This window comes from Cynocephalus volans, chromosome 6 (assembly GCF_027409185.1).
Source record: "Cynocephalus volans isolate mCynVol1 chromosome 6, mCynVol1.pri, whole genome shotgun sequence".
NCBI classification, from domain to species: Eukaryota; Metazoa; Chordata; class Mammalia; order Dermoptera; family Cynocephalidae; genus Cynocephalus; species Cynocephalus volans.
The window spans coordinates 389,474-401,538 of record NC_084465.1 but is presented as its reverse complement, the minus strand read 5'-3'; the positions used below and the strand labels follow the sequence as shown (position 1 = coordinate 401,538).

The window sequence follows — 12,065 nt, the reverse complement described above, 5'->3', positions numbered from 1 at the left end:
GCATGGAAATTAGAACCTCATTTTCCCTCAGCAGCTGCTGGGCCATGGTTCTGGGACCACCTGATCTACCCTATTCTCCTTAAAAATGGATCCATCTGCATGGCTGATCAACATTATGAACAAATTATGTAAATGCTGGAGTGTAACAATGATTAGCATTTAAGTCCAGTCAATTACAATGTGAACCCGTTCCACACGTTCCACATGTGGAGTTGTCACCAGCTAGATGAAGTCCAGACGGCGCTGATGGACGCAACCAGGGCGGGGCAGGTGCAGCAGGCGCCACAGACCCCAAGCGCCCCGCAGTGTCCTGCTGTGCCCGTCGACAGTGGCGGTGCACGCAGCTAGATGACCGAGGTCTCCGTCTGCAGGAAGGACTGGGCGCGGGAGCCCCGGGGGAACTGCAGGGCACTCTCTGAGCCGTTCCTGGAGATGGACAAGCTGTGGAGCCTGTGGTCCCGGCTATGGGACTGGGTTGGGCACAGGCTTCGCCATTTTCTTTTCAGCTCGCTCTGCACCTGGGGAGGGGGACATCAGGCAAACGTGTGAGTGGGAGGCCTGAGCCCAAGGTGCCCTGTGGGACACAGCCCCGGGGAGGACCCGCCAGCGCTCCCTTTGGCCTGGTTCTAGTTGTGAGGGCATTTTGACACCTCTCTACATCCCGACCAGATGGACAGAAACAGAAATGGGCTCGGGAGGACGGGGTGAGGCAGAGGGGACGAGCAGACCCAGAGCAGGAGCCAGGAGGGACGTCCCGACGCCCCGCGGTAAGGCTGCGAGCGCCGAGGCTAGGACGACGGCAGCTCCGGCACAGGGCCCGCGGACCCCCCGTCGGGAGGTGACCTGTACTCTCGGAAGGGCCTCCCTGGGCAGCCGGGCACGGTGGCGCTGGGGCTCCACTGTCTTGCTGCTGGCAGGGCCAGAGTTTGAGACAAGTGAGGGGCGGCGGGCTGGGGAGTGACAATGACACAGCACGAGCTGCTGAGTCTCCTGTCTCTGGTGTTGGGCAGGAGTTAGGGGCCGGAGGGAGGTCGAGTCTGGAAAAGCGTTTCTTACGGATGGGAGGGGACCGGAACCCGTCACCGGGCAGAGGCTCTGAAGGGAAGACCCAGCCGTGCCGCCTCGGGCAAGGTGGGCACGACCCTGCAGAGGACGGCCGTGCTTCAGCCTGAGGGACTCGGTGCCCGCATCACCTGACACGTCCCCGCCTCCCGCCTCCTCCCAGCACAGCAGGTGCCCGGGGCTGGCCACGAGAGGGACAGGGAGAGACCTGCACGGGGACTGGGCAGTCGACACTGCCCGGTGTGGAGAGCAGACTGAGGGTTTGCAAGTGGCTGCTGGGGGGCGGCAAGAAGCTGGGCAAGAAGGGACAGGGAGAGCGGGTCTGGGCTCCGCGCTGCGCAACCAGCACACAGAAGACGGGGCGGCCTCAAGGCCAGGCCGGGGGAGCGTTTCGGGAGCCACCTCGCAAACTGAGCACGTGTGTATGGTCCCGAGGCGACAAGGACTTACTTCGCTGTTGAGGAAACAGTAGAGAACGGCCACCACCAGGCCCTGCGAAGAGAAGGGACCGTCAGGGACAGCTCAGCCCCGCGAGGAGGGCGCGGCATGTCCACACGTACCTGAAATGACCCGACGCACAGCTCAAACAGGATCTGGTACTTGGAGGAGATGCCGATGGGAAACACGGCAAACACCATGTAGTGGACCCCGAACAGCGGGATGAGCAGCAGGGTGGACTTGGCGAGCCGCCTGCGTCAGAGGAGACGGCGTCAGCCAGCGCCACGCAGCCCCAGGACTGAGCCCTGCGATCCGGAGGCCGCCGAGTGCTGGGACGCGGGCACAGGCATGGGCGTCAGGCTCCCTTCTGTCCTCACTGAGACCGAGACCCATGCCCGGCGTGCTGCAGGCTCATGGGCAGAATGAAGAGATGTGGCGACAACAGTGACTCTGCCTTGCAAAGTGGCAAAGCTCCCCAAACACTGTGGAGGGTCACCCACAGCAGCCTCATTCCTGGGGGTCTTACTGTCACCTCGACAGTCGGGACCCTCGCCAGCATGTGAAAGACAAAGTTCAGTTTCAGATCAAAAGGGGGGAGTATCCTCGAATCGAGGCTATTTCAGGGCCTGGCGGGGAACCCACGAGACCCGCCTTTGCTGATCTGGACACCGTGAACCCTGTGCATGCAGTCAGGTGGGCGGGCCTGGACGGGCTCTGTCTGTCCATCTCAGAGTTACTGCCCTCCCCAGTCAGAACGCGGACTCTGCCCGTCACAGGGTGTGTTGGAATAAGACGGCCGCGCTCGATCCCACCTGCCCCCGCAGCACCAGCTGGGTCCTCCCCTGCCCCGGCTACTGAAGCCAGAGCTTCTCAGACCCCTGCTGCACCAGAGCCGCTGAGGTCTTGTTCCAAAGGGGACTTCCCGCCCCTCCCAGCCCTGGAGCTTCTGGGCCATGGCCTGAGAATCTGTGCCTCTGTCTTGTTCTTGGTGACGCTGCCATGCCTGGGATCTTGCATGAGCGCTTCTGTCCCCATCACCACACACACAGGAATCTGGGGAGCACTGGGAGCTCCTGGCATCCATCTGTCCTCCCCTCACCAGTGACACCAGTTCTCTGCAGTTGAGACCCAGGCCTCTGCCTAACACTCCCTGGGAGATTCCAGAGTTGTCTGTGGGTCAGGAGTGTGGGGTAAATACCAGTTAAGCTCCTGGGGTTCAAGGAATGGGTGAGGTGGCACCCAGCCCCTCTCCCACCTTCTTTTGGTCACCTCCCATCCCTGGGTAAAAACCACCAATTTCTTTTGATTTATTTTTTGGACTACTGCCTCAAATCTAGCACCCATGCCTGGGAACGTAAATTCTAGAAATGTGTTCATTTCTCCCAAATTCTTTCACAACAAAACACACCATGTCCCATGGCGTTCATAGTAAACAGGATTTCCCCTCTAACAGACAATCACACACACCCCTGCAGCCCAGGTCATTCCGCGTGTGGGCCAGCCAGCGGTCATCTGCAAATCTGCACCTTTAACTTCATAAGCCTGTGGTCCTTTCTGCACTTAACGTCTTCATGCAGAGTCAGCCAGGGCATAAAAGCTGGGCTTCTGTGGGACTGTGCCCTTTAGTTAATGCTGCAGACAATCTGCCTGTGTTCCTGTGATTAGCACACCCAGCGTCTCCTACCAAACGGTCTCTAGGAAGGACGTTGCAGAGAGCTGGCCCTCTTGGGCCCTGTCCAGGGGACTTGGCTGCTTCTGTTCCAGAGAGTTGCACAGAAAAGACACGGCGCGGCCCTGAGGTGGCACGAGAGACCTGAGCCTTTTCTGTCTTCTTGGAAGAAAGCCAGATTTTATCACTCTCACTTAATTTAGTTTCCAAAATAAAAGCGTCCATCTCCAAGACCTACTTAGTTATCATTCCCAAAGAACCTAAAGCAAAGGCCAGCAGAGAAGTTAAAAAAGACTTGCAGAGACTCAAACTTCAATTTGAAGGGCAGCCGAGAACCGTGCTCTTCCCGCAGCCGTCGTGCCCGGCCGGGGCTGCCCGCTGGCAGACGCTGCATGGCCCAGCCGCGCCGCACCACTTGTGCTCCGACGTGGAATCCCATCCATCCGGCGGGCTCCACACCACACAACTAGATTTATCTGCCCACCAGACTCCTCTACAACACTTCCGGTGCCAGGCACTCAGGGTCATTCAAATATGAACTCAATGAATCCTCATAACCTTATGAAAAATATTATTATTACTTCCATTCTACAGGGGAGGAAACTGAGCAGCTGGGAAGTGACTTCCCTCAGGCAGCCAGCTGGTGTGTGAACGCGGCCCTGGGGCTCCCGGTCTGTGCCCCTGAGCACGGGCGCTGCTGCCTGTCCAAACCGCCTCCCAAAACCCATCCTGTGCTTTCTGGAGAAGGGACGGGGGGAACGTGGGGCAGGGCACCCGGGCGGGCCGTCAGGGGACCTGCCAGGCACAGGTCTGGACGCGGCTGCCGTCCAGCCCTGGCTGTCTGCGCCCAAGGCTCCTGGGTGGCTCCAGCCACTTCAGCGCTGAATAGTGTTTGCTCTATACCTGAGTTGTGGATTTTATCGTCCTCTACACAGTCTTGACAGAAATTCATGGAACGTTTATTTTCTTGATAGACTCCTCGGGTCATTAATTAGCGGGCGACTGGGGGTTTGTTGCCCCTCAGCTCTGGCCTTTGTCCACTGGAGGGAGATGACAAAAGCCTTCCTCCCTTGGTCTCAGTCAATCCACATGCACCGTGTCACTATTAAGTAGGAAGCCTGGTGTCAGTGCCAGCACCAGAAGCACGCCATGACCACACGGTCTGACGGGGAGGACGGGATCAAACATAAACTAAAAGGAAGGTGTTGAAAGGGACGTCAGCCAGAAAAACAACCATCTCTGGGGTAACTGAGAGCAGGCAGAATGTTTCCATCAGCCCCTAACTTGGGAACTGATAATCACCAATTCCATGAGGTTAGCAGAACTGCGAGGCTGCAGGAGGTGAGTCACCCTCTTATGCTGACTTACTCTGGAGGGGGCGCCTGCAATTAAGGACTGAAACTCAGTGTCTTGTTTTTCTCACCTCTCTAATTGGCTGCAAACCAGAGGAGAGATGCGGGAGAGGCAGACCCCGAGCTGGTTGTAAACCCCCCCACGTTAATCAGAAATCCAAGTCAGGAGTTTATACGATGTCTGACTGAGGTTATTACTCTTGAGCTCTCCCTAGGAGACGAGGACTCCAGCCTCGAGGTGACATCAAGGACTTGAAGCTGACCACAGACACTGTGATGCTGAAGTTTCCAGTCCATCATGGGACCCTGGCATTTGACTCAGACTGTCTGCTGCTCCCAGACTCTCCCCCGCTTCTTTCTTTAGAACAAAGACCCTCACCTCATCTTCCCGCCTCTTCCCCTTTATAACCCCCAGAACAGGCATCAGAAATGGGTGGATTTCAGCCTGGTCACCCCCCAGATGTCAGTCATCTGAATAAACCTTCCAATCCTTGCACCGACGTTTGGACTTTTGAGTCAGTCGTTTAATGCAAGAAGGCAAGCTGAGCCTGGTCTGGGGGTGACAGTGTGGCCAACAAGGAAAAGGCAGATGACACAGCAGGAAAGTGGGCAGACACTCAAATAAGAAAATTCACTACAGAGGAAATCCTCATGGCGATTAGAATAAGAGAAAAGGTGCTCGATGTCAGCAATCGCCACAGAAGCGCTGGCCCTAGCTCTCTCGGTGCATCAGGTACATGCAGAGCCCTGGGCCTGAGCCAGGAGCACATGCCTGTGGCTGAAAGAGGCCCAGGCCCAGCCCGGGCCCGTCCCTCCGTACCCGAGGACCTTCCTGGCAGACAACGCAGGGACTTCTCCTGGCCTCCACGCCTTCCGCTGGGGGGTGGGTAGGGGGACTGAACCGTACTCACTTGTACTGTGACTGGTCATTGCCGCCAACGTCTGGGGATGTCAACTTCTGCAGTAAGATTCGTATAATACTAACAAAAAGGATAAAATTGACCTGCACAAAAGAGACAACGTGTCTGTGCATGATTTTCCCTGCACGGGACGGGGTGTGTGGGACACCTGCCCAGCTCCCCCACCTGCAGGGCACACAGTGCTGTCCCCACCCGCCGCCTGGAGCTGGACTGCTCTGAGCCACTGCTGCGTGGCTTCAGGCCACGGCACGAGCCAATTACTCTCGGAATGTGACGTGGGCGAATGGGAATCCAAGCTGCCCTCAAGTGCAGCTAATTTTGACTCTCCCTTCCTGGGAGCTGACCCTGGAGGCGCTGGCTATGCAGGGGACAGCCCCTCACCCTGGTGAGCCCTTCCCTGGAAGCCAGAGTGGGACGGGCCATTTGTACTTAATGAAGGATGTGGACGCTCTCTGTCCATGTGGGCTACTTGACAGATGTTTCGTGTTTCGTGCAGAAGTCACTTACTATAATAGAGATTAAAATCGGTATTCGTATAACCCACCAGGGAACACTGTGGTCGTTTGTATCCCAGCAGCTGTTGGAGAGAGAAGGAAAGTTGTCACCACTGATTTCGTGCACACAGGAGTCGCAAGGGACAGCTGTGCCTGGGTCTGTGGATCTGGGAACAGAACCGCTTCCCCGCAGCTGCCCATGCCCGCCTTCCTGTCACCCGATCCCACCCAGCTTTCCCGTCACCCTCTCTGGAAGCACAGCCCCTGCATTTAGAGACTGGGAGCGACCTGCTGCCAGGTCTGCTCACAGAGAGGGGACCTCAAGCCAGGGGAGGGGCAGGAGGCCGGAGAGCCCCGTCACCTTGGGGGTCTTGACCTGAGGGTTGGCACAGCCCAGGCCCGAGCTCGCTCTGGCTGACATCACAAAAAGAGATATTTTCCGCCTGAAAATGAGGTCCCCCTCCTCTCCCAGATGCTTTGTATCTGCACCCCAATGAGGCTTGAAAAGTGTCTTTAGGGTAACCGAGGCGGGTGCGGCTGGCAACGTTTCCTCGTGTTTGGTTTCAGCGTGAGGCCATCCCCAGTAGGCGGCTGGCTCGGTTGCCCCTGGGACGCCTCAGCGATGCCCTCCCATGCCCGTGCCCCGGCGGAGGGACTGTGGCCCCCATCAAGAGCAGAGTCCGCATCCTCGGGGCCTGGGCCCCGGCTGGTCTGGTAGCAGGACGGGGCGGCTTGGGTTGGGGCTGCCCAGGCAGCCTTGCTCACACCCACTCCCTCCCTGGGAGCCCGTGGCCAGAGGAGATTCCAGCTGACACTGCCTCAGGCCGCCAGCCCTGCTGACCCACAGGAGACCACGCGAGAGTGAGTGGGCCTGGCTGAGGCCTCAGAAGTCCATCAAGTAGCTGGCGTGCAGGCCACATGCTGAATAAGTGCGATGACTTTCTGCCACCAATTTTGGAGTGGTTCCTCCGTGGCGGATGCTGACACACCTGAGACCCTCTATAGGCACAGTGATCCTGCTGGGGGCTCCTCAGGCTTGTGGGAGGGCCATGTCTGGCCCCCCAGACACAGAGCAGAGGAGCCCTGGGCCTTGCCGGCCACATTCTATGCTTAGGAAGCGGCTCTTGAGGGAGAGCGCCCGGCTGGCCGCTTTAACCTGGTCCCCAGCTCTCTGCTCCAGGCAGGCAGCCCTCGCATGATGCCTGGGTTTCCCCTGTGGATGCTGCTGCGCCCGCCTGACATGCTGGCCCGGCTCCACCGGGTTCACCTCAGTCTTGGCTGAGCTGCAAGACCTGGCTCATCTCCCGGCGCCCGCGGGGTCTTCCTCCCAATGCCCAGCCCTGAGAGGCCCTCCCCCCGACCTTGAGTCTCCTCAAGCACTGCGTGGTCACTCTCACTGGCTGCAAATGCCCCCCTGTCCTCCCAGCCAGGTGACAATCTTTGCTCTAGGTTCCAAAGGTCAAGGTGGGGGTATGGCTCTCACCCTGTGTCTTCTAGATAGAACCTGGCCGCAGTCCATGCTGCTGTGCAGAGGGTGGGAATGCCTGTGGAAAGATGCCTGGTGACACACACCCGTGCTCGCCAGCATGCACAACCGTGTGCCCTCATCAGCAGACTCTCCAGGGATGTGCCTCTGACAGGAAGACTAAGTGGAAACTTGTGTTTAAAGCTGTCACAAATACGTACAACCTGGTTAAGCGGTGACGCTAATGAAGTGTGTGGCTGAACACTGAGACCCGTGAGGGCCTGACACCCCCTGTCCTGTATGGAAAATGTCCATGTTGAGGACCGTGGGGGTTAATGGTGGCTGGGCGTGCTCCAAGAGCTGCTGGCTGTGCCAACCCGTGGATGTCCCACTTTTCGTCCCTTTCCAACTCAGGGCAGCACAAGTCCTGCAAGTTGGCAGCTCAACAATCTCACTGTGGCACCTTCTGTTTTGCTACTTGTTAGCAGTGCAGTTTGCATTTGGGGTCAAAGGGGCCAGGAATGGGAGTTTAAAGCATTTTAAACCAGGTTCCGGGTTACCAGAAATATTAAGTGTTGTCTGCAGGAACCTCCAGTCGGCCCATAAGAGCTCTTCCTAACACGACCCTGAAACGCATGCTAGGGGCAGCCAAGTGTTTTTCTGAGCTGGAGAAGTCTGCGTTTACTGCTCAGATGAGATGGGAGCCAGGACCCCGGCGGGCCTGTGCATTGGTGGGGGCCGGGGGACGCTGGGGAGGGGGTCCTTACCCCATCCAATCAGTAGGTAGGCCAGGAAGCATCTGTTGGGGGAGAATATGGCCACCAGCAGGGTGTGGAGGTAGAGTCCCTCCACCAGCAGCCAGTAGAAGTTCGCCATGATGCAGTATTGGAAGAAGACCAGGCTCAGCTTGCAGCCGACCTGCAACACATGGGGAGCACGGGTGTGGTCCATTCAGATAAGATTGCTCACGCCAGCAGAGCTGCCCCAAGACATGACACAGTTGCTTGTTTGTGTAAGGAATGAAGATGCATCGGATGCTATCTGGGAAGGGACACGATTAATACAGTGGCCGGGCGTGGACCAAGAATGTGCGTTTTGTTTGAGCAAGGACTTCTGTACACACGGCACCAGGGGACGAGCCACAGAGCCTCTGAGTTCACCGCAGGATGAACATGCCACAGAGAGGCGGAAGTAAACGGCCTCCCCAGCAGCCAGCTCCTTACTCTTGGGGGGCGGCGGCTGGGGTCTCCTGAACGCACAGGACTGAGACTGAGAGGCCAAAACGGGAAATGCGATGGCGCCATAGCAGAAGGCCATTTTGATCATATAAACACTGAACACTAACGTACGAGCACAACTGCAAGTGGTGAATTTGGAAACATTTACAAGGGAAATGACAAGCGTTTAATTTCTGTAACATACAGATATTACAGACAGAAGCAAGGAAAAGATATGATTTTTTTAAGGGCCAAAAGAACCCTGGAAAGTGCTGGTTCTCAGCAGCGGCCCCGGGAAGGCGCGTGAGGTGCAGGAGACGGAGCTGCAGCCTGTCGGACCCGCAGAGTCCTGAACAGCCAGTCAGAAGCACGTGGGCACAGGCATGAGCCCCAGCGCCACTGTCAGGGGTGTGAGGCAGTCCGGCAATGCAGTTATTCAACTTAAAAAAACAATACTGAATTTGTATTGGACTGAACATTGGGTCCCTGCAGCCAACGTTGAATCCCAGTCCCCAGTGGATAGTGTTAGGAGGTGGGGCCTGTGGGAGGCGACTGGATCACGAGGGTGGAGCCTCGTGATGGAATCAGTGTCTTTATAAAAGGGTTCCCAGAGAGCTCCTCATCCTTCCCCCACATGAGGACACAGCGAGAAGTTGCCATCACACAGTGAGAAGTCACACAGCAAGAAGTCACCAGAGCAGGCCCTCGACACACGCCAAATCTGCTGGAGCCTTGATCTGGGACTTGTGGCCTCCAGAACTGTGAACAACTCAGGTTTGCTGTTTAAGCCTCCAGTCTGTGCTGTCCTGTCACAGCAGCTGAGCCGAGACACCCGCTGACCCAACAGCTTCGCTTGTGAGTCCATCCGCAGAAATAGGAATGCCAGTATACGATGGCACATATCCCACGATGTTTGCAGCAGCAGAAAAATACAAAGTAAAGACTGGCCCATTATCCAGGGAATGGTTAAAAGAATCATGCTACACCCGCCTGCTGGGCTACTGTGCACGAAATGCTGAGACTCCAGTTGACCTTGAGGGCTTCTATGACGTCCTGTGGAATGGGCAAAAAAGACGCAGAGGAAGTGTGTTTAGGTCAGTTGCAGTTTGTTGCTAAAATGTTGAAGAAGACATCACCTGTGGATTTCTGTCCGTGTGCTCATTCTCCAGACGAGCACCCTGTGAGGACAGGAGGTCTGCGCAAGGACAAGCTCCTCACAGGCTTCATCTTCCACAGTAGCAGTCTGCACACTGTGTCCCATGGGGGCCCAGGGCCTGCTGCTGCTGCTGCTGCCACCCAGGTTGGTGTTGGGACATCAGCTCAAGAGACAGCCAGGCCAGGGTCTGGTCAGCAGCATGTCCCTCACCAGACCCGTGGTCCTGCCTGGGAGCATCAGTGATGTACGTGTGTGTGTGTGTGTGTGTGTGTGTGTACGTGTGTGCGTGCGTGTGTGTGTGTGTACGTGTGTGTGTGTGTGTACGTGTGTGCGTGCGTGTGTACGTGTGTGTGTGTGTGCGCGCATGCACACATGTGCAGGAGTGCATGTGTGCTGGTGCCCAGTGTGCACGTGTGCCTGAGTGTGTACCTGTGTATTTGTTTGTGTTCTGCATGTTTCTATGTATATGTTTGTGTGAATACACACACATATATTTTCGTATATGCATGTATATGTGTACCTCATCGTGCACATCTGCACATGTATGTTTCTGCATGTGTGTGTGTGCTCATGTGTGTTCTTGCATGTTTTTCACCTGTGCGTGTGCGTGTTGAGGACTCTCACTGTGCTCTGCTCACTCAGCTTCCTCCTGACCTGGGCTGTGGGCTGAGGACCCTCTGCAATGTGTCACTGCGGTGCTGTTTGTGTGGACCCCCTGGCTTCTAACTGAGTCTTTGGCTCTGAGCCTCACCCTAGCCCATCCAGGGCAGCGGGCAGCAGGGAGGTCAGAGCTGGGCTTCTTCCAGGTGCAGCCCGGCCTGGATGTCTGGGTACCTCCAGGCAGGACTCAAGCTTAGGAAGCCTGAGGATGGGCTTCTGAGAGTCCCTGATGACCCCATGTGGGGACCGCTCTGGCCCACAGCAGGGAAGCTGCCATTGGCTCTGCTCCGCTCTGGGCAGCGGGAGCCCAGGGGAACCCAGACCTGTGGAAGAGGCTCCTTGTAGTGTCCTGAGGAAAAGACCCTGCACCTGTTTGCGGGGAGCTGTCCCAGGTGTTCTGCTTGGTTTGGCAAAACCCACCTGGGAGCAAAAATGTCCAAAAAATGCAACCAGGAGGAAAGATGTTTTTCTTGTTCCCCACGCTGATGTCTGACTGTACTTCTATGTAACTCACTCAGAACTCTGGCCCCCTCAGGGACAATGAAAGGGAGACCTGGCACCCTCCCGTCCCTCCTGTCTCTCCTCTTGTCGGTCCAGGGGTGACACCTGGTGCGAGGGGCAGATTCCAGGGCTGATGATCCTCGGGTCTGGGCTTCCTCCCCAGATGTCAGCTCCCGGAACTTGGCCTGGAGCACATGCCAGCCGCCCGCTGGGCCCTTCAGCATCTGACACTGGACGTGCACGTGGCCCTGGGGTCTGGATCCTGAGACGAGTGTCTAGTTTCCCTCAGCCCCGTTTCCTCATTTGTGAAATGGGATACTGGTCTTGTGAAGGTGACCGAGCATTTGCCAACAGTGTCCGGGGGAACAGCCGGGCGCTTGGGAGAGACTCAGCCAACAGTGCGGGGAGGGGCGACCCCAGCGTGGGCAGGGCAGGCTGGCCCACACCCTCCCGGTTCCGGAGGAGCCTCCGCCGTGCTCCTCAGCCCCTCTAGGTGAGGAGTAGGTCAGGTTCTCTGGGTCCAAGTGGCGAGAGAGAGTTGAAAGCCTCTGCCCCAAACGCCCGGTACTCGGGGTCTGTCGAGGGTCACAACCTCTTTAAATGACGAGCTGAGCAAAGCTTTGTGGCGTCTTGGTGAGCAGGAGCCTGGCCTTCTCCCCACTCTTCCTGCCGGTGCCCACCACGGTCACGCACAGGGAAGACCCTGCCCAGGACAGGAGCTCAGGGGCCCTGACTGTCACTGTGGGGTGGGCGTTTGTGAGGTGAAGGATCTTGTTTTTAATTCTGTTATTACACCAGACTCCCTTCATTAATCCATCCTCATGCATCCTGAGCCAGGTTATCCTTGGAAATACCTGTGCCTGCAGGAAGACCACGAAGGTCTGCGATGCAGCCGATGTTCTGTGGAGTCACGAAGGGCTCGACTGTCTTAAAACTGCATCAGTTCAAATCTGTTCAGTGCACGCAATGGTGCCAGCAGATGAATCCATCCTCTGGGAACGTGAGAGCCGGGCTCGGCGTTCCAGCCCCTACGGAAGTGAGCAGCCAGCCTTGGCAGCTAAGAGCTCAGACCAGGAATGACCTACAGAGCCCCAGATGCTCGCCAGAGGTGCTGAGGGTGCTGTGTGTGGC

At 57.2% G+C, this 12,065-nt stretch overlaps 1 protein-coding gene across 2 annotated transcripts in view; it reads right to left on the bottom strand.

Annotated features, from left to right (window-relative positions):
• Window positions 1-344: 344 nt before the first annotated feature.
• The window catches only part of VIPR2 (vasoactive intestinal peptide receptor 2), a 96,254-nt gene continuing 84,533 nt past the window's right edge, over window positions 345-12,065 (bottom strand). For both annotated transcript variants that reach the window (XM_063100164.1, XM_063100165.1), the window contains 7 exons: window positions 8,168-8,318; window positions 7,419-7,479; window positions 5,949-6,018; window positions 5,433-5,524; window positions 1,623-1,752; window positions 1,513-1,554; window positions 345-518 (listed from right to left, as the gene is read on the bottom strand). In XM_063100164.1, the coding sequence (XP_062956234.1) occupies window positions 345-518; window positions 1,513-1,554; window positions 1,623-1,752; window positions 5,433-5,524; window positions 5,949-6,018; window positions 7,419-7,479; window positions 8,168-8,318 (720 nt within the window). The remainder of the gene's footprint in view (window positions 519-1,512; window positions 1,555-1,622; window positions 1,753-5,432; window positions 5,525-5,948; window positions 6,019-7,418; window positions 7,480-8,167; window positions 8,319-12,065) is intronic.